The sequence below is a fragment of the Pygocentrus nattereri genome, chromosome 29, assembly GCF_015220715.1.
Source record: "Pygocentrus nattereri isolate fPygNat1 chromosome 29, fPygNat1.pri, whole genome shotgun sequence".
Classification (NCBI taxonomy): domain Eukaryota; kingdom Metazoa; phylum Chordata; class Actinopteri; order Characiformes; family Serrasalmidae; genus Pygocentrus; species Pygocentrus nattereri.
Window position 1 is genome coordinate 15,655,127 of NC_051239.1, and position 22,587 is coordinate 15,677,713.

Sequence of the window (22,587 nt, forward strand, 5' to 3'; positions counted from 1 at the left end):
AACAACTCTGAGACGGTAGGTTTCTCTAGAACGGAGCATTTAAAACCAAACCACTCTGAATGATTTTGTTAACATGTTAACCAATTAACTATTTATACATTTTGAAAAATGGGAGGAGTTCCCCTTTAAAAGCTTCTCAGCCGTTTGGTTCCTATCACCACCACTGTGAACGATTCTGAGACGGCAAAGTGTGGCATTTTACACCAAACCACGCCGAACGACTTCGTTTACATCTTATGTGGGATTTAATGATATAGACATTACACAGAAATGTTGGAGTTCCGCTTCAAAGGATGCGGAGAGCACGTCAGGTGATGCTGCTGTTGGTCTGCGTTGGTGGTAAATTAACTCGACATCGTTTATTCGTCTCTTTATCGACGAAGCGCTGAGACTCCGGTCAGGCGTCTAGCTTAGCCACTGAACCCAACACTGCCAGTTTACCTCACGCAGCATCTCACTGTTCCACACAGAGACAAGACACGACAAGAGCACTCATAGACACGACCTGGAAAACTGCTGCTAATCAGAAACCCGTGCTTGGCCTCGTCCCGTTAGTCTTTAACCCACCTATCTAGAACCCGCGAGGTGATTTGTTTGGAGCAAAGCTAGGTTAGCGGCTCGGTTAGCTTCGACGGAGGTGCCCCGAACAGCATCCCCCACACCAGCCTCTCATACTCACGGTACACTTTTTCGTATGGCCAGAGAAGAGGTTTTCGGTCCCTTTCGCCACAAATATTACGGCCACACGCACAAATCTTTTTCAAACGCAGAATGAAGCTTCGCGGCGTGTGAAAAGGCGCTGTTAGCCGCCGCTAACGGTGTGCCATCTGGATTTCTAGCTCATTCTGTGTGCGCTGCAGCTGTATCATAATAGACCCGCCCACCGGCACCCGGAGCCAATCACAATGAAGAGCGAATGAGGCTGAACCAATCACAGCCCGCCGTGTACTGAAAGGTAAGGCGCGGCTCTTGTGTAGCATCAGTTTCGATCAATGAATCGATTAGGAGAAGCGCGCTGTAATAACTGTAACAGAACACGTCTGAGTGAAAACACCGACCCAAATGATCTAAAAAAGGGTTTCACTTTAATGTAAACACAAGGGAGTAACATGAAAACCAAACACACAGAAATTCAACACTATGTACAATCTTCGAGCGACACAAGAGATCCGAATAAATCTGCTCTTCCATTCCCTGAACATGTGAGAAATAACGCACATAAACTATGTAAGACAGATCCAAACGCTCCCCAGCCTCCTTAGCGTGTGCCCAGTGGTAATTCCCACATTAGAACAATAAAAAAGCGATAGATCCGAGGAAGATGTTTCACAGTCTGATGAGGATTCACTCCACGAGTGAGCAGTTCACCGGTTTAACACAGTCGAATTAGCGCGGAGAGGGGAGTAAACTAATCTGAGCTGTCTAACAAAACAGAGGGTTGGCGTAGACATGACTGACCGTGTGTGCAGCCTGAGTGAACAGCGCGGTGACATGCGCCCCGCACGCCCGCTAAAAGAGATGCGTTGGCCGGGAATCGAACCCGGGTCAACTGCTTGGAAGGCAGCTATGCTCACCACTATACCACCAACGCCTGCCGCAGCCTCCTTCCCCTACCGCTCATCCTCCTAGAGGCCGTACGCTGAAGAGCAGCTCCCAGGCAAATGACACGTTGCGTTGATTTTCTGAGTGAACAGAAGTGAACACATTCATCCACCCAGACCACAAGCATAACCTACATCCGTCCACTGGTTTGACTGAATCCGCAGCCCCTCTGACTTTCCTACTGCTGGTTCACCCAGATTACTGTCCTGCACACAAGCTCTGACTAGTTTTACTCCCCCCACACATTTTAAATGCACAGAGCCTTTTATTTTAGACAATGAACTCAGGCAAATATTACAAACAACTGAGAGAAAAAAAAAAATCATACAATCATTCATACTGCTGTTGACACTGTGCTCGATTAAAACTAATGACACTGCTTAGCCACCGGTTAATTCCAGTGGGCCACCCAGCTTTGCCATCAGTGGGCCAACAGTGTTCCACTGTCCTCTTGCTATCAGGGTACAGGGAACAGACTTTTTCTCTGCACATTTTAGTGCACAATTTCACATGTTGGGAGGAAAATAATACATAAAATATAAAGTGTGCCATAACTTTTGCACAGGCCACATTGTATTCACAGCATGAGTTTAACATACTGGAAAAAAATAAAACATATAATATGAAATATGCTATAGTTTTTGCACTCGCCACATTTTATGTTTTACTTTTATTCCCAATATGTTTAAAGCATATAGACAGTAAGTGCGTGTTCTCTGTTGAGGATATGTACTTCTTTTCACTTAGAAAAGCAACCAAAACATGACCGAACATTTGCATATGACTGTATATTTTTGGTGTTGCTGCTCAGAATGGCCTGTGCTATTTTAGTGGTTGGTTAGTGTAGTGGGTAACACCTCTGCCTTCCATGCTGTACACTGGGGTTCACTTCCCACCTGGGTCAGCACCCTGCACTATACCAATAAGAGTCCTTGGGCAAGACTCCTAACACCACCTTTGCCTACTTGTGTAAAATGATCAAACCGTAAGTCGCTCTGGATAAGAGCGTCAGCCAAATGCTGTACAATGATATATAAAGTGACCAACCGCAGGCTGTTATTTTTTTGTGATATACATCCCTTTTCTGGGATGTATATTAGCAACAAAAACAGACCTGCATGAAATAAAGTGGTATGCAGGTTGGCAAATTTTTAAGAGGGCTCTTTTACTTGAAACATCAAACAAAATTTTTAAATACCTTCTGTGAACTTCACAAGCATTTCAATGTAGTGACTCTGTTTTGCTCTGAAAGGCTCACTGTGACGGTGTGCACAGCAGGTGCCTACTCCCTGCTGGTGACTAGTGAGCACTTAGCTTGATAAAGATGCTGCTCAGAAGTGCAAACGCAGGGATGTGCGGACAGGTCTAAATGGAACTGGCATGATTCTGATGGCTGTGACCATCTTAATGTACAATATTCATTATATACATCCATACATTCACACTGAGGGCCAGACTTCTGTAGCTCACATTACTTAAAATCACACCCAGTTGACTGTGCTGCTTTTGTTGTGTAGTTCAGGACTGGCTGTTGGGGATGAAAGCCCTTGCTGCAGAGGGATGCTCTCCCACGGATCCTCTGTCCTGAACCCCTGAGAAAGCCCAACTAGCTTGTATCCCGTTCCCCCTCTTAGCCCATGCAAGGCGTCAGCCAAAGCCCGTGACCCCGCCCTCAAAACTCCCGCTCTCATCCTCCTGTTCGCCACCCTGCCAGCCTGCCTCTTCTGAGTCCCGTTAGTGAGTTCTGTCAAAAAGCCCAAACTCTGTGAGGGGAGGCTGAAAAGTGGCAATCCACGGAAAAGCTCAGGCAAGGGTCCCCCTGCAGCCAGTGGTCCAGCCGGCTGCGCTTCGAACTGAGCCAGAACGAAGCGCTCACCGGCACGACCCTGCAGGTAGTCAGCGAGAATGCAGCTTAGTGAGGCGCTAAAAACGTCAGAATAGGGTGAAGCTGAAACATGAGGGCCGCTGTCTTCTTTGTCCTTTTCCATTTTCAGCTCCTCTCTGGCTCCAGCACGGCGGCCCCACTCCTCCGCTCGAGCCCAGGCTGCCTGGGTGAGGACTAGCACCACCTTGCCCCCGTGGCGCTGCACCCGGTCAAGGCGTGAATGCAGCCAGGGTACGGGGCCCAGAGCGCTGAGCTCCGAGTGGCTCCACAGGTCCAGAGACACGTTGAAGCCCAGAGATGATAGACCTGAGCCCAGGCGACACACCAGCTCTGCCAGACCACTGTCTGCATCAGGAGGATACAGCAGTACCACCTGACTGCTTCCTACTGCTCCTGGAAAGACATGAGGGATTGCTCTTTACTCATTTTACTGTGGCAATCTTTGGCGAAGAACGGAAATAGTAAAATAAAAGGTTCAACACTGACCCTCCTAAGTCATCAAATGACTTAGGAGACTCATGTGAGCAATAAAAGTCTCAGGTCATTTCTGGCACTGTGCTACTACAAAGTGGGCAAACGTGTAAAGTATGCAATCAGTAAAGTGGGCATAAGGATGTTCTGTACCCCCCATTTATTTGCAAGTTTGAACACTCCATCACAACACATTACGTTCTGTTGATTTTCCAAGTTAAAATCAGCTAATATGTCCTCTACGGCAGTGGCACCAACGCTATCCTTTCAACGCTATTCCCACTGCAATCTGCCAGCTAATTAACTTATTTTTAAGTCTGTGACTGGCTGGAACAGATGCATTAGCTTTAGGTAAAGAGCTTGGTAGATCCAGATGAGAACTAAACTCAGCAGGAAAGCAGATCTCCAAAAGGAGGGTTGTGGGCTGCTGTTCTACAGGGAAAAAACTTAAATATGGCATTTTCTGCAAATTTTCAGTGCACAATTTCTAATTATTTGCTGAGGTCTACATGCTAAAAACATATAAACGTAATAAAACATAAACAAGTTAACTTTTGCATAACTTTTTCACAAGCCACAGTTTCATGCCTTAGGTTTTCAGTAAACAAACAGCAATTGTGCATCGTGTACAGGAGCGTGCTCTCTGTAGAAGATGTCTAATGCTTGTCAATGAAACATGTTATTTGACCTGGGGTGCCCAAACGTTTGTGTACAACTGCATATTGGATCCTGAATGTTGTGTGCCCTTTTGCATTAGCATCCAACGCAAAACCAATGCAGAAAACCTTAGATACCAAAATGTCTTTGACTACTTAAATTTGAACTTAAGTGAGGGGGGAATTGTATAACTTCACTTTTTTCTGCCAATCTATTGCCTTATTGCTTACAGAAAAAAGGGAAGAGGTGATAAGCAGTGACAATGCAGTACTCACCTTTGAGGTCATCCACTTTCAGCCATTTGAACACCCAACCTACAACAAGAGTAAATATGCATGCTTTAATTATGAACATTTTCTGTGTTCATCTCCATGTATGTGTCAGTGCATTGCATGCGTTCACCTTTGAGTGCTCCTTGTACTGCATAGGCTCCCAAAACAGTCAGACATATAAGCACCACACACACCAAGAAAACGAAGCTCCAGTGAGTTCTGCTCACTACAGAGAGAGACAGAGAGAACATCATCAGAAATTCCTGAAGATGGTTCTTCCTACTCACCCAACGAAGAGGCAGAGAAGATACAGCATTAATTAACTAGGCCTTGTAAGGTTATCCTAATAATACATGAATGAAAAGAATACATATGGCAGGCGTTCCTACCTTCAAAAGGACATAAAAGCTTAAAATTTCCTTCCATTCCCTTCACCGTAATCTAGACAAGGGAGAGACAAGGTGTGGGTAAGAATGAAACACCTAGACACATGTTGAAAACTAATTATGCCTTCACCTTAAGGTGGCCTAGATTACTGCCTTTTTTCCATAACGTTACTTTTGAAAATACAGTGACACACTGAAAGCTAATTTGAACAGTATTCATACAGTAGGCCAACCATGGGATTGTGAACCCCGAGGGGCTCATGGTTCATCAGGGTGTAATGGAAATGTCACTGTCAAATGAAATAAAAAGTTTAAAATATGTTTGTTTACAAGCAAAAATACTGTACAAGTACAGGACATGGCAGATATTCAGTGATGAACCGTTCAATAATCACTGAATGGATCATATCATGAGATAAACGTAACCACATGACAGTTTAATGTAGATTACAGTTAATAGATAGCTTGATTATTCTTTGTGGCTCCAAGGTTTTAATCGTTGTAAGTTTGTGAGCAGCTTTCTAGTCAAAGTATAAAGCCAGCCTTCTTGAAATGACATTTGGAAGCTAAGCTTGTAACCTCGCCTCAAAATCATTTGAGTGAAGTGTTTCATTTAAAGTTGGCTTACTTGTAATTTCAAGGGGTGCTTTCAGAAGAGTTCCATTGATTTTTCCAAATTTCTAAATAATTGGGTCATTGAGATAAAAAGTCGTTCAGAGTCGTTTGATTTGAAACTGGTTTGAATCTGTAGAGAAAACTAATGAGCTCTCATTTCTTTACAGTGGTGCTACAACACAAATATAGTCATTTTATTTACTATTAAAAACCACGCCTGAGCTGCTAAGTTTCTATGTAATGTTGATCATGGTAGAGGCTGATCATCAACCTCTCCATCACAAATGGATTTTTTAAGAAACTCTCGTAAAACAGCATCTCAGCAACTAGGCAGCGTATTCATGATATAAGTCTCTGTCAGGGAATTTTTCAGAGGCCTGAAAAATTGGTGGAATTCCCCTTTAGTTTAAGTAATTTAGGATAAAGGGGTTCAGCTTATACAAGAGGTTGGTGAACCCCTTTTTAAGCCAATTTGTGCAACAATATTTACACTTCTTTTGCGCCAAATAGCTGCTTTTAAACGCACTCAGGTGGCACAATTACACCTTGTTAACTAGATATGAACATAAAGTTACAGTTATAGCTCAGACTGGTTGTATATCTAGAGTCAGTGTTGAGAACTCCATAAAGAGAGCCAATCAGCTTGCTGCTTGCTGTTTACAGCGTGAAAAGGCAAAAAAAAAACCCTCGTTATCACAAGTAGCCAAAATGCCCCGAAAAACACGTTTTTTGTGTGTTACTGATCCAAACATAACTTTTTGTCAGATTTTATCAGTGATTTCAAACATGTGTTTCAAACCGTTATTTGACCTTCAGTTTCAAGTATTTTGGTCTCACTCCATTCAAAGAGATCTGAATGGTCTTATATGGTCAGAAATAACTGCCCAGTGACGTTGCCAAGACGGCCACTGAGTGAACAGACCTTCCTAAAAGGACTTTGATGTACATCCTATAATATACACTATGAAAATCATTATGTTCAAACTGGTACACTGCACTCCACGACTTGGGCATTTAACAAAACTCAGCACTCAGCACTTTTGGTCAGGGATTTAAGAGCATGACTTTTGACTATTCAGATAAGAACTTTACACTGAGAGTGCTAATTTAGATTTTTACTCACATGGTGAGAAGTATGTGATGTTTTTAACTGAGATAGACACCCCATGCGTCTGCACCTTTTCAAGAAATATGGAAGAAAGCTCCCTTCTTCCTGAATCCTAATATTAACCACAAATTCACTCACAGACACGGCCATCTGACCATTCCATACCTGCACGCATAGTGAAGGGTGCCGTTCCACTTCAGCAAACTTCCCCTGAAAATGCTGCAGTAAAGAGATCATGTGTAAAAGTCTGCCCTGATTCACAAATCTCATACGTCTACTGAGGACTTTGTATTATAAACGAGAACATTGAAAATTATTTAGTGACAATCTTTTTCTTTATTGCATATTTTCTATGTTACGAATGTGTAAGCAGAGTTATATGCCAACTCGTCAAATTTTAATGCATAATTTTTATGTATTTGCAAAGTTCAAAACACTGGAAAAAATAAAGCACATAACTTTTGCACATTTGGCTACATTTGATGTTTTTTTCGAATATGTTCAATTCGGCAAAGTAATCATGCATTAAAATGTGCAGAAGTGTGTTCTCTGTAGAGGATGTGTTGACAAGTTCTTTTACTCAGAAAATCATGTAATTTGACTTTGGGCATCCAAATATTTGCATACGACTGCATAAACATAGGTAACATTGGGACAGAATGGTTGTGCACCATTAGTACAAAGCTAGAAATGAGCACTAAAAAAAGAAACACTTTATTGATTGTGATTCATGATATGTGATTCAATATCAAAGCAATGTTCACATGCAGTGACTGTTCTACCTAAAAAGTTACATACGCAGCTATTTAGGGCCCCACACCCACCAAGAAACCCCCTAACAGCTGGGTTATTACTGATCTATTACTACTGTTCTATATTGCCTAAGATGTTTGAGTGAGGGGGGAAAAAGAACAACTGGTTAATTATGTCGTAGAAAAGAGCAGACACATCTGAAGCTGAACAACACTAAAGAAAACAAGAACACAAACATGAACAACAGTTTTTAGACAGGAGTAGGTGTGGGCATGAAATCAAGTCAAAAACTGGAATATATACCTTTTTCTCTATATAAAAGATAAGTGTAAATGAGCGTCCTGTGCTTTCACCCCTGACCTAAAACTCCAGTCCAGTTTACTTCATTTACGCATCAGAGACACACACACACATTTTCTAAACTGCTTTTCCTTCTGGCTCACGGGGGAGCTGGAGCCGATCCCAGTGGTCATTGGGCAGAAGGCACGATACACCCTGGTCAGTTCGCCAGGCCATCGCAGACACACAGACATATACATTCACACTTAGGGGCAATTCAGCATGTCCATTTGGCCTGACTGCATGTCTTTGGACTGTGGGAGGAAACCCACGCGGACTCCACACAGAAAGGACCCTGGTCGCACAGCCCTGGACCCCAACGAGAACCTTCTTGCTGTGAGGCGACAGTGCTACCATGATGCCCCCACATCAGAAAGAGTATTCTTCATTCTTATCTACAGTTTAATGTTTAGTTGTGGTGACTTTTTCCACCAAGTTAGAGATTTTTATGGATGACAAAAACATACAATCTTTAACACGCTGAGACATTCACTCCCATGCTCTATATCAAACACACATGACGAAGAACATAGAATCCATCAAGTAGTAACAATGACGATGTTATCATTTTTCTTTTAGCCAGTGTGACTTACAAAGGGCAGTGCTGTATGTGTGAAGGTGTTGGAGGCTGTGCGTTAAAATGAGCGAACAAACCACAGGAGCAGGCGTGAGCTCTGAGAGAAAGACAGCCGACTGTCAATGTTTATAGTTTTCAAATGCATTCAAAATTTGATGAGTCTCAAGGCTTCGTCACCTGCTGTTCTGCAGCCGTGCTAGATACACAGGACAGATTACCATTAAACACTTATGTTTTTAAATAATGAAGACATCAGTATTTATCACTAATTGTGTCCCGATTTAGTGATTTTTCTAAATGGTACCAGCCCACAATACCAACACACTGCAAACGGTGATAAATGATGTCTTACCCATTGCTGTTTGAGCTGCCTCCATTTTGAGTGATGATGTCTATGTATATGAAGCCTTGTTTTACTTAAGTCATGTATTTCATGGCAGCCTGTGTCAGACCAGCTTTTCTTGCAGAGCTGAATTTCAGCCTCCAGCCTGCAGGGGGCAGTGATGTTCCAGACAAGAGCAGTGGTGTTTCTAGGAACAGGTCCATCATGAGCTTTCCTTTGCTCCACCACAGACACTGACACATTCGAGTCAGAGAGAGCTGAGAGAGAAAGAGAGAGAAATGATTCTTTAATTGACCTGGGCAAGTTCGTATTAGACGTCATTGTTCAGTGTTTATTCATTCATTGTTTCTGTGATGTCACAAAAATCAACACATTTACATGTGTGTCTATTCCGCTTAAAGCCAGCCCATTCACTCTGAGTTCATAAGGAGCGAGACATTCTGAACAGAAGTGTTAAATATACATCACTCTTAAAGGCACAGTAACACAAATGGCCTGTTACGTTCTAAGGGAAATGGTTATGTAACAATTAATTATGGTTTTCACACATAAAATCATCCATCCATCCATTTTCTAAGCTGCTTCCCCGTCAGGGTCGCGGGGGGGTGCTGGAGCCTATCCCAGCAGTCTTCGGGCGGAAGGCAGGATACACCCTGGACAGGTCGCCAGTCCATCGCAGGGCAGACAGACAGTCACTCACACACCCAGGGGCAATGTAACATGTCCAATTGGCCTGACTGCATGTCTTTGGACAGTGGGAGGAAACCGGAGAACCCAGAGGAAACCCACGCAGACACGGGGAGAACATGCAAACTCCACACAGAGAGGACCCTGACCACCTGGCCGGGGAATCGAACCCAGGCCCTCCTCGCTGTGAGGCGACAGCACTACCCACCACGCCGCCCACACATAAAACCACACATATGAAATAAGTTGACCTCAGGGGAAAAAATATAATAAATATGGGCATGAGCCCATTATTACAGGTTTCTAACTAAATATTACAGAGTACTGTAACTGCGACATACCTGTATCACTAAATGGGCAGAATTCATTCCGAGGTGCACCTTTCGAGGTTTTCCACCAAACCTACACGGCATAAAAAATACAGGTATGCTTTAACAATTCATCCCTTTTAAAGCCCATGTTTTTATTTAGTTATTAATCCTAAGCCTCATATTTCATAAATACTGCATCTTATTCATATAACTAACATATGTAGTTCTGCAAGTGAAATGAACGAGAGTAGAATTCCAGAATCCACTGGAGGTTATAAGGCTTAATGCAGCTTCCGAACTTACCTACAAAAAAGAGTGTATTATTTTTTAACTTACTCACTGACAAAGCAGGTCATGGTAAATTAATACCGTGGACCACTGAATTAAATCCTTTTCCTTTCTAAAAAAGAAATGGTAAAGAAATGTACACATTCTCAGTACCTGGAAGCATAGGCAGGGGGCAGCAGAGCTCAAGGGAATCATCAGTGGATTTTCCTTCTTTTATCCACATAAAGAAAAAGAGGGACAATAAGCTTAACATTTACAATATAAGTAGAAATCAGGCACTTTTAACTGACTTGGACTTTAGGCTAAAATCCCTTCGTGGTTTGCTTTGAATGACCCTTTAATTGTGATTATTTTATTAAAATAAAAGATTAAACATTCTAAACATTCCATTCTGTCAGAATAAGAAAACAACGATACCACCACCAAAACTGTACCAAATGTTTTTCTATTGGCTGTTTCGGTAGTGAACAATGGCATCTAACTGCTCACAATAGGATGCAGTCTCACCGCCTGCTTTAAAATGCAGGGGTGTGGCTAAAATAAGGCTCCACCTATGGCCTTAAACTCATTGTGTTTCAGTAGTGACAAGAAAACATGGCACAGCATTTTCTGGATAACTGTAATATCTCAAACTCATGATAAATCTACACATTTCAACTTTAAACGTATTTTGAAACATATTGAAAAATAATTGAAAACCAAAGCAAACAAAAATTGTAAATATTCATTGTAAGTTGAAATGTAGGGGTTAAGGTTTGGGACAGACACCTCCCTATATATATATATATATATATATATATATATATATATATATATATATATAAAATCACAGATACATGTATATGTGTATATGGTAACATATATGGTGCTTTTTTTAATACACACCCAGTCTAGTTTATAGCATTCCCCTTCTTTCTCCATCTTCTGGCATGCCCGTAGTTCATTAAGAATGTTCCTGTCTGCATCATCTATGTGTAATTTGACCATTCCTGTTGCATGGTTGACTTCTTTGTACACAATGGGTCCTGGAAAACAGCCAGTCATGGGAGGACATCAAAAGCATTGCCAATCAGAGTAAGTCAGCAGATCATTTGAATCAACTCTTCCATGACGTAAGCCAATCAACTCAAATTCAGAGTTTCATAAACGTAAAGCAGAAAAACATCACACAGAACAAACTGAATTTCAAATAGATGAACAAATTCGGATCAGTGAAAAATGAAGCCTGCGCTCCAGATCAGGTATCAGTAACTTACCATTACACAGAGGAATGTCCAGGCCTTGGGAACACACTGAAACAGGACAAATCTGTTATTGGTGTCTATAATGTCCATTTGTAAGTTATACTTACCTCTAAAAGTGTGAGTGTGAGCATGTATGAGAGGGATTACCTGTGTCTATTGAAGGCAGTGTGTTCACTTGTTCGCTGAAGTTGTGAATGGCTGAAGAGAAGATGGTGAATTTACTGCCAAAGTGAGCTTGGCTCAGCTCTACTACCAGGGACATCCACACCTACAATATATTTACAAACGTATGATTACAGTAGTAAAATCACAAGTTCACATAACTAATGGACAAACACTGTCACCGTACAGTTTTAAAGTTTATCTCTATAGGGTTCCAAATCCAGGGGTGGCTGAGGGCTCCTGGACCTCCCATTACATTAAACTGATCAGATACAAAGTTGAACCTGAGGTTTCCCGAGTTATTTCCTTGAATAAAATAGAATTTGCCACCTAATGTTCTTGTTTCGTGCTCATGTTTCTAGCAAAGTAGCAAAGCATAAATAACGGCAGTTGTGGTGGTTGGTTAGTGTAGTGGGTAAGACCTCTGCCTTCTACGCTGTAGACTGGGGTTCAATCCCCCACCACGGCAAGCACCCTACACTATACCAATAAGAGTCCTTGGGCAAGACTCCTAACACCCCCTTCGCCTACCTATGTAAAATGATCAAATTGTAAGTCGCTCTGGATAAGAGCGTCAGCCAAATGCTGTAAATGTAATAACAAAACAGTAGAAGCTAATGTACCACATAAACCAAAATTACTTTTGTAATCGTGCACATTTTTTAATTATATTGTTCTAAAAGATTTATAAAATAGCACTGATACAATGCCTTTGCTATTGTTGCATTGATTTTATTAAAATATTGTGGATTGGTTCCGTCTGACCAATGACTCTCATGTTCGTTTGCGCTTCTCTTATAAAGCTTCCTGTTTTAGAGATACATGTATCGACTCAGACGCGTCTCACCACAGGTGCAAAAAAATGTTTTGCAAATGTACTTGTACATTACCTGCGTTGGGTGGTCAGTGGAGATGCTTGGTGTGAAAGTGAGCTCTTTTGAACCAGAAAAATCAGGGATGCTGTAGCACACTTGGACAAATACGGAATCTGTGACAGCAGCGAAATGGCCCAGACTGCTTCCATGCTCTTCTTCCTTACTTTCATCTCTTTCACCTTCGTGGACGGCCTCCCCAGACACACCTGAGTCCTCATGGGATCCTGAATGTAAAGAAAGCCAAAACTTCATTATATTACATGAATCACATGAACAGCATATCTGTGCTACCCTACCCTCTTAACTTCACCAAATTAGAAAACTGAATCTGTCCCTTACATTGAAGAGAAATGGTCCAAAATGAGAAAGTTTTGTATTCTCCTATGAAATTACAGTTACAGAAATATACCGTTTTCTTCTTACAACAGTACAAAATGTATAATAGTATATGCTTCATCTATGTAATAATTCTGAATGACTCCCAACCCTTAAAAAACTGCATAAGATTAAAACAATAACAATTAGTAAAACTATTTATAATAGCACTATGAGAGCTACCTTCAATAGTGATGTTAAGCTGGATTCTCAGGCAAGGTAGCCAACCTTTATGACTGTGGCACAGCAATGCAACAGCAGCAAGACTGCTCACATACACTCTGTCATCACGGTCAACACAAAAATCACCTATACAGGGAAAAGGACAGAATAAAGGAGCGTTCTAAAATGCTTTCATTTAGTTGTGCCTTGGATTTGGCTGGTAATACAATTTATTACTTGGCTGATAATACAAGCTCAACCTTTTGTATATGAATAAGGTACATTATATGGCCAAAAGTATGTGATAACTACAACTAAAGAAATCATCTGTTGCATCACTACAGATGTCCAAACATGCAACAAGTGTGTGTCAGGAGCTTTATGAAATAGGTTTCCATGGCCAAGCATCTGCACACATGCCTAAGATCACTATGCGCAATGCCAAGTGTCGTCTGGAGTGGTATAAAGCACTCTACTGGACTCTGAAGCGGGAAAATATGTTCTCTGGAGTGACGAATCACACATTACCATCTGGTACATAGGTTTGGTTGATACCAACTGAAATATATAGTGTCAACTGTAAAGTTTGGTGGAGGAGGGATAATGTTCTGGAACAGTTTTTCAGAGTTTGAGCTCAACCCCTGAGTTCCAGTAAAGGCTTGTGTTAATTCTAGATACAAAGACTTGCTCTAATCGCCTCTTGCAAATCTTACCACTACCAACCTCATCTCCTTCTTGCCCTCCTTCCCTTCTCTACCCCGCTATTACCCCTTGGCCTCCTTTAAGGCCTGACTATGTTTGTCCTATGTATCACATTATTTGTAAGTCGCTTTGGATAAAGCGTCTGCTAAATGTAAATGTAATGTAATTTTAGATAATTATATGCTTCCATCTTTGTGGCAACAGTTTGGGGAACACTTTCCTGTTGCAGCATGACTGCAGCCCTGTGTAAAAAGCGAGGTCTATAAAGACATGGTTTGGTGTTAAGGAACTACAGTGGCCTGCACAGAGCCCTGACCTCAACCCTACCGAACACCTTTGGGATGAACTGGAATGTGAATTGCAAGCCAGGCCTTGTTGTCTAATGTCAGTGTCTGATCTCATAAATGTTCCTTTGAATGAACTGGCACAAATTTCCAGAGACACACATAGCCAACTCCATATTAATGCCCATGGTGCATGGTGCTCACAAAGCTCACACAGGTGTGATGGTCAGGTATCCACATACTTTTGGCCATATTTTAAACAGCATGACAAAACCAGGTTTTTTTAAACAATGTTTCAGAAGCACTGTACTAGAAACAGTAGCAATTACCTTGTTGATTAGCTGTTATGTACAAACTTATAGGCAAACGTATCTTACCTGGGTTTACCTTACAATCAGTCAGGCCCTGAAAAAAGACAAACAGAAGTTACATATACTCCATTAAAAAATGTTCAAATTCAGTTCCTATTACTCAGCTGCTAGCTGAAATAACAGAATTAGCTGATAAGAGTTCAAGTGTGTTGAACTATCCACCGATACTACATTAGTCGCTGTGTCTGACTCAGAGGAAGGACATACAGGCCTTCACCCTCCCACCTTGATTTCAATATGGACAAAAGTACTGCGACACACCTCTTAATGATTGAATTCAGATGCTTCGTTCCGTCCCATTGCCACAGGTGTATAAGCTCACTGAATTTGAGTGTGGTACTGTAATAGGATGTCACCATTAAAGTAAGACAGTTTCTGAAATTTCTTCCCTTCTAGATATTCCTCAGTCAACTGTAAGTGATGTTCTTGAAAAGTGGAAGCATTTGGGAACCACAGCATGTGAAACCATGTAAAGTTACAGTGCTGAGGTGCATAGTGCATAAGAGTTACCAACACTGTGCTGAGTCAATAACTGAGTTATAAATGTCCTCTGGCATTAACATCACCACAAAAACTGTGCTTCAGGAGCTTCGTGGAATGAGATTCCATATCCAAACAGCTGCATGCAAGCCTTACATCACCAACCACAATGCCAAGTGTCAGATGGAGCTGTGTAAAGCGTATTCAGTGGAGAGATGAATCACTGGGTCTGGGTTTGGCAAATGCCAGGAGAACATAACCTGCCTTACTGCATTGTGCAACTGTAAAGTTTGGTGGAGGAGGAATAATGCCACGGGGTTGTTTTTCAGGGGACGGCCGAGGCCGCTTAGTTCCAGTGAAGAGAAATCTTAATGATTCCACATAACAAGACATTTTGGACAATTCTATGCTTTCAACTTTGTGTAAACCGTTTGGGGAAGACCCTTTTCTGTTCCAGCATGACTGAGTCCCAGTGCACAAATCAAGGTCCATAAAGCCATGGCTGGGTGAGTTTGGTGTGAAGGAAGCTGACTGGCCCACAAAGAGCCCTTACCTCAACCCCATCAAACACCTCTGAGATGAACAACAACAAAGACAACGGGCCAGGCACTCTCATCCAACATCAGAGTCTGATTTGCTCTTCTGGATGAATGGACAAAATCTTGTAGAAAGCTTCCCAGAAGAGTGGAAGCTGTTACAGCTGCAAAGGGGGGGCTAACTAAAGGGGGACTAACATTAAAGGCTATGGATTTAGAATGGGATTCATAAAAGCTCAGGTAGGTGTAACGTGTGCAGGTGTCCCAGTACATTTGTCCTTATAGTATATAAATATATATGTACATATGTGTGTATATTGGCATATATAGTCCCATGCAAAAGTGTGAATACCCCCAATTTACATATTTGGTTGATTTTCCAAGTGAAAATAATTTAACATGTCCTCAACAGAGAACACTCTTAAATACAGCATTCTGATTTATTTAGTTTAACATACTAGAAAAAAAAAAAAAAAAAAATATATATATATATATATATATATATATATATATATATATATATAAAATATGCTGTAACATTTGCACAGGTCACATTTTATGTTTTTTCTTTTTTACAATATGTTAAATTCAGCACATAAAATGTAATTGTGCATTAGAATGTGCTTAAGTGTGTTCTGTGTAAAGAACGTGTTCACTCATTTTTACTTCAACAAAACGTGACATTGAACAGGGTGGCCAAACATTTGTTCGCGTGATGTTAAGTGATGTTAAATCACGTGATGGGGCAGTCGTGGGCTGGAGGTTAGGGATCCAGCCTCGTAACCGGAAGGTCGTAACCGGTTTGATCCCCAGAGCTGACAGCACATGACTGAGGTGTCCTTGAGCAAGACACCTAACCCCCAACTGCCCCTGGGCGCTAATAAGGGTCACTTAATCTTAATACATAAAGATGTATGACATGGTCTGAAAAACTGCAAAATCCGACTCGACACCTTTGACTTTTAAACTCATATTTCAGGCGTTACAGCGAGACTCACAGCAGCACATGTGCCATGTGCCATAACAGCTGCATGTTTGGAGTTACGCAGGCTGTGATCTGTGACAGGTTGATTCATTGCTCCAGCCAAAGGAATAAATACACACGGATGTGTTGTTTGCTATCACAGTTAAAAACACACCGGGGTAGGATTCTAAATACACCCTTGTGCAAACATTAGTTCTAAATACACATTCATCGTCATTCACATGAAATGCACAGAAAGTGTATACGTGCTTCACTACAGGGTCACATGCTAACACGTACACAAGGCTGTAAATACACTGAGCCTAAAAACCTTGCAACCTAACCCAATGAGTGCATTACCGGATCTACCATAGGTTTGAGTCGGGTGTGAATGGAATGATAGCTTTTTGGATATTTATGACTGGATTAATAGACTGTTGTGGTATATACACAGATATACATTAAATCATAAGCTCAAAATCGTTTACACTGTGCTCTTGTTTGGAGTAATATTTTGGTGCCCAAAAGCATTGGGTGCTCCTGGTCATTTGGCAGACAGTGAGGTCTGTATGGCATTGTTTTCATTTTGCCATCTTATTTGACACTAATGGTCTTTCAGAGTAAGCTGATGCCCTCGCTCTGCCATATCCAGCCAATCTTAACAAGGCCTGAACTCGAGAACTAAATCTGGTTTGGTTTAGAACCAGCAACACAGCAACCAAATCTTCCTAAGACGTTTTCAGCACAAAATTTTGATGGTCAGTTATCATGAAAAATCAATCAATGCATTTGTGCCAAACGGCACAAAAGGATCTTATACTGGGCCTGAATGGCTGGACTGTAAATAATACTTATTTATGCCACCCGTTAAGCTATTTAACTGCTATGCAAAAAAGCTGACTCTGCTTTTCCTCTCACTTTTCCCTGTCACTGCACAACCATCAAAGGTCAATCTATGCAAAAAACTTCTTATTTAAATGGCTCATATCATATCAAATATCAAATGTTCATATCATGGAAAATCCCATTTTTCTTGTCTTTTTTTTTGATGCGGTACGTAAACATTGTTAAAGTGTCAAAACATACTGTTTATTACCCATTTGATACTTTCCCTTTAAACGAAGCTGCAAACTAATCCATTTTGAACTGATTTTGTGATGTCATGAAACCCAGTGCAACTACATACACCAATCCAGCATAACATCATGACCACCTCCTTGTTTCTAAACTCATTGTCTATTAGATCAGCTCCACTTACTGTATAGGTGCGCTGTGTAGATCTACAGTTACAGACTGTAGTCCATCTGTTTCTCTGTATACTCTGTTAGCCCCCTTTTACCCTGTTCTTCAGTGGTTAGGACCCCATGGACCCTCACACAGCAGGTTGAGTGGTGGATCATTCTCAGCATTGCAGGTTTGTTAGTGTGTGCGGTGCTGGTGCAAGTGGATCAGACACAGCAGTACTGGAGTTTTTAAACACTGTCCACTCACTGTCCACTCTATTAGACACTCCTACTTTGTCGGTCCACCTTGTAGATGTAAAGTCAGAGACGACAGCTCATCTGCTGCTGCACGGTTTGTGTTGGTCATCCTCTAGTCCTTCATCAGGGGTCACAGGACGCTGCCCACAGTACACTGTTGACTGGATATTTTTGCTTGGTGGACTATTCTCAGTCCAGCAGTGACCCCAGAGGCTGAGAATGATCCACCACCCAAATAGTACCTGCTCTATGAGGGTCCATGGGAGTCCTGACCACTGAAGAACAGGGTAAAAGGGGCTAACAGAGTATCAGAGAAACAGATGGACTACAGTCTGTAACTGTAGAACTACAAAGTGCAGCTATACAGTACTGTATGGCTTATTTGAACATTACAGAGCATGTTTACAAAAAGTAGACATTTTTTCTAATTTACATTCATTGACAAGTAGCTGAATTTATCATTGCAGCCCAACAAAAATGATTCTTGCGCTCCATAAATGTTTTGAATAATTTACTATAAATTTATCATAGTTAATCGTTGCAGCCTGACTGAGTTGGTTCTGGCCTGCTTGGAAAAATGTCAGTAATTAAACACAAAAATGAGGACAGGGCTGCTCTGAATACAGTGAGAGTATCATAAAGGCAGAGGGCTACAGGACGTTCTTTAGCAGTAGCTGTCACTCCAACCTGTCTCTAGTGTACATATTAAGTCACAACACCAAGCTGCTGATTCCCTGACCGCAGAACTAACAGAGCTTTCAGATATATATGCATATAATCTTGAAATCATGTGATTTTTCTTGCTTAAGGCTTCTGGGCAATTCTAACAGTGTCATTCCTTTCCCCCAGAAACCCCATTTCAAATGCAGTGATCCCTCACCATAGCTACAGAACACAAGAGACATGGGATTGGGTGTCAGACCCAGCCGACCATATGAATAAGTAAGAAGCCTTGATCTGGTCTGTCTGCACTCAGTAGCGTGTATTAGTCCCGTCTGTTAAGAGAAAATTCCATCTAACATAAAGCCACGCTGTGGGCACTCTTACAAAAGAACACAAAGTTGGTAATTCAAGTGTCATGTTAAAAGCTCTTGAGGCTGAGCGTCATAGTGATTTTACCACCGGAAATAAGTGTTGACCCCCTTAATAATAAAATCACTGTAATTGCACAGCCTTGAGTGCTTTACTGCTATTAAACCTCAACAGAGTACAGTACTAAGGATACAACAAGATTTCAGGCAATGAAACTGCCAGGCTGAAAATGGTCAGAACTGCATTTTCGGTTTTAGGCCGATAGAGAAAAGGGCTGATACAATAAGCCTAGAACCAAGTGTCATAATCTAAGGCTTAAAAAATCATTTCAATGGTAAAGAAAATGAGAAACAGTGATTAAAAATGCTGTTTGTTCCCTTTGTATTCCAAAAAGCTGATAGCTTTGTATTCGCCACTTACTTACTTTCATTCCACCTTAATTGGTGCAGCAGTTACATTCTGGCACCTGCGGGTGCGTGACACACCATTTAAGGTGGAATCAAAACGTTGAATAAGAAACCGGAATATGAAGCTAACTTCAACCTCGTTCACATTCCTATGCTGGACTTCACAGATGTGTTGGAACAGTTTGATCGGCAGCAGATCAACACTTACTATGTTACGCTTATGGCATTTGGCAGACGCTGTTATCCAGGGCGACTTACAATATGTTCATTTTCATTTACAGCATTTAGCAGACGCTCTTATCCAGAGCGACTTACAAGAAGTGCTTTGTCAATCTAGAGAAAGTATCTTTGCTAGCTTAGAGAAAAAGACGGTCCTTTTGTTCATTTTAGGTAGGCAGGTAGGCAAAGACAGGGTTAGGAGTCTTGCCCAAGGACTCTTATTAGTAATAATGATGAATTTCAAAAATAACTTGCAAAATCCACATAATAAAATCCATAATAATAATAATATAAATCATATATATTTAATATAAATAATATAATCATATATTATTTATAAATAAAAATAAGTTGTGGACTTCATTCCCTTGCATGAACAACCACTCTCTGTCGTCAAGGCCACTGGATTTTTTGGCACATGCTACCATAAATTTAGTAAGTTATTTGATGCAGACTCATTGTTAGATCTTTTTGGATTTTGTTTTTGGGCAAGAATTTAGATTTTGGTACATCTCTATACAATATGTTACAATATGCAGCTCAGCAAGGTTAAAAATGAAGCAGGTTAGAATAATATCCAGTTCCATTCAGTAAAATGTAGTTCAATCAATAATTTGTTATTAATAAAGTCAATAAACACGTTCATGTCATGCAATGCGGTTTGTAAACAATAGGCTGTAGTTCCTAAGTAACACATCAATCAATGATTGTTCCATGAACAGCATAATGTCTTAATGATCAGGATGGTTGTTGATTTTAATCTGGACTTTTTCATTGATAAAACTTTTTTTTAAAGAATTTTGCAGTATTTTACAGTAGAAAAACTAATTAAATCATTAAGATGTGGTTTGATATGAAATGCTCATAACTGTTCCCAGTGGCGATGACAGGAACCAGACATCCAAAGCTTTTAGTGCCACTAAAACTACCTCACAGAATGCTACTACATGAAATGGTCACAAATATGCTGCCTGATGCCTCAGACATTGATGTACGATAGCTTTGAGATGAGATTTAGCCAAAATATCCATACAGGGAGGTACATACAAGGAATTCTCAGGCACCCAAAGTAATATTTACAAGTGCTCATGATCATTTATAACAGCTGAAATGCGGAAAAGCAAAGCATTACAGTTTATGGCAGAGCAATAGACTAAGTCTCTGTAGAACAGCAGGAAAGTGACAGACAAAAAGTGTTCCGGTATTGAGGCCTATTATATCAGCTTATCATCGTTACATCATTGTTTAACATGAGACCGTTCAATGACAGATGGAGCACAGCACAAAAATTCACTTTCCATAAAGCTAATTTCAAAATAATGAGCTGACAAGCACGGTATTTATTCCCCTGAGCGCAGCTACTCCAGCAACCACCTGCATAATCGCAAGCCTCTAATCGCAGCCAATGTAAACATGCGGTGCACATGTTCTAAAACGATGGATCATACTTAACTAAGGATGTTTTACTGAGCCATTAAACTCCAGGCTGGTTTTCAGTAATTCATCTTAAGAATTATTTTACAGTAGCTACTATAAATTATTCAAAACTGCCACATCACTACAAAACTACTGCAACTACTACTGCAAGCACTACCAAACCAAATCGGAAACTTTGCTCAAGTGAAAGTGTACATGCGGCATAACAACTTTACTCATTCAAAAGTGGACCTATGGAGCCAAAAATATCCTGGAGTGAAAGTAAAAAAGCATCCACAGTTAAACAAGATCATATCGAGGGTTTTTAATGACAAATTATCTATTGGTATAACAATTTTATTGAAACGTAGGATCTTTGAAATATTTCTTACTATTTGCTCTGCCCCCCCCTTTTATATCAATGACAACATGCTCTCGCTCGACTCCTCAAGTGTGAGCAAAACGCTCTGATGAAAAGATCAAATGCACCCGAGAGTCATCCAAACATGAGCTTCAAAGGAAGCACGAGACTCAAAAACACTCGTTGGCGTGGTAAATGTCACAAACCTAGTAGAAAGAGCGTAACGATACAGACGTTTCATGATTTGATACATACTGATTTTGATGCATAATTAGAAAAGAAACACTAAACATTTATTTTTTAGTTTTTTTTTTTTGTATTTCCAAAACATTATTTATTTAATGTTTCTAAAACACAACAGTGCTTATTAAAGGGATAACTGGCACAAGTCATTTTCTTAAAATATTTCAAATAAAAAAATGTAATAAAAAAGCTTACAGAAAGTGCAGTATTGACATAAAAGTAAAAAAAAAATGTAAACGACAAGGAGCATTAAAAGTCTATAACTGAATACAGGTCAACTCTACCACTGAATTGAATAATTAAATTCTATTTAAAAATACTTTTCAGCTATACTAGCACTATTAGTAATACTAGTACCACTATAGTAATAGTACTATTATTAAACCAAATCTAGTAAGAATGAAGTGTGAACCATCCGAAATAGAACCTAAATACAATACTTAAGCAGAGTGGTCCTCAAACTGGGGGCCATGGCCGCCAAAAGCAATAAGGTGTGCAGTAGCAGATATAATCCAAAAACAGGGGGACCTAAAGAAGTTTGGAAACTGCTGCTTAAAGAAGTATTTTCTACCCCTGTACAAAAGTGACTTTTCGTGCATCATAACCAGCCTTTTCTGCATCACTGTGGCTGTTTAGAGGTCTTATTTACGTCCTTAAGGCACACATACGCATCGAACATGTGCAGATAAATGGGATTAGTGTGCATGCTTGCGCCCGTGCATTTCACTATCTCTGTAGTTACTTTGCATGTGATTGTATGTGCAAACATATTAACGCATTCAGCCCACATACACAGATCGACACATGATGTGCATACTTGTGAAGTAAACCAGCATGAGATGAAAGCCAGGTGTGCCCCTGCATTTGGGTACAGATTCTTTATCTGCAGGTATCTGCATACCTCAGAACAAACATACTACACATGCTGCTTATTGCTAAAGATAAGCAGGCAACAAATCTGACACATGTTAAAGGTTTA

General features: G+C 40.7%; 2 protein-coding genes and 1 non-coding gene across 7 annotated transcripts in view; all 3 read right to left on the bottom strand.

The window, feature by feature from the left end:
- Positions 1-865, bottom strand: part of LOC108432107 (protein disulfide isomerase Creld1) — a 28,222-nt gene extending 27,357 nt beyond the window's left edge. The window contains exon 1 of one of the 2 annotated variants that reach the window (XM_017705721.2): positions 680-865. The gene's annotated coding sequence lies outside the window, so the exon portion shown is untranslated. Of the gene's footprint in view, positions 1-264; positions 643-679 lie in introns of those variants that run through there. The other variant, XM_037536170.1, reaches the window with a different exon arrangement.
- A 654-nt stretch (positions 866-1,519) lies between these two features.
- On the bottom strand, positions 1,520-1,591 carry trnag-ucc. Its single transcript has one exon. It is a non-coding gene; the product is annotated as a tRNA-Gly (tRNA).
- Positions 1,592-2,165: 574 nt separating this feature from the next.
- The window catches only part of wu:fl23c11, a 23,968-nt gene continuing 3,546 nt past the window's right edge, over positions 2,166-22,587 (bottom strand). For 2 of the 4 annotated variants that reach the window (XM_017705715.2, XM_017705714.2), the window contains exons 3-16: positions 14,476-14,503; positions 13,134-13,259; positions 12,591-12,799; positions 11,686-11,806; positions 11,551-11,586; positions 11,180-11,319; positions 10,448-10,504; positions 10,037-10,097; positions 9,018-9,265; positions 7,162-7,215; positions 5,277-5,328; positions 5,018-5,113; positions 4,891-4,929; positions 2,166-3,880 (exon numbers count right to left, since the gene is read on the bottom strand). In XM_017705715.2, coding sequence (XP_017561204.1) covers positions 3,084-3,880; positions 4,891-4,929; positions 5,018-5,113; positions 5,277-5,328; positions 7,162-7,215; positions 9,018-9,265; positions 10,037-10,097; positions 10,448-10,504; positions 11,180-11,319; positions 11,551-11,586; positions 11,686-11,806; positions 12,591-12,799; positions 13,134-13,259; positions 14,476-14,503 — 2,064 coding nt within the window. In that variant the 3' untranslated portion in view covers positions 2,166-3,083. The remainder of the gene's footprint in view (positions 3,881-4,890; positions 4,930-5,017; positions 5,114-5,276; positions 5,329-7,161; positions 7,216-9,017; positions 9,266-10,036; positions 10,098-10,447; positions 10,505-11,179; positions 11,320-11,550; positions 11,587-11,685; positions 11,807-12,590; positions 12,800-13,133; positions 13,260-14,475; positions 14,504-22,587) is intronic. The other 2 variants (XM_017705716.2, XM_017705717.2) reach the window with 2 other exon arrangements.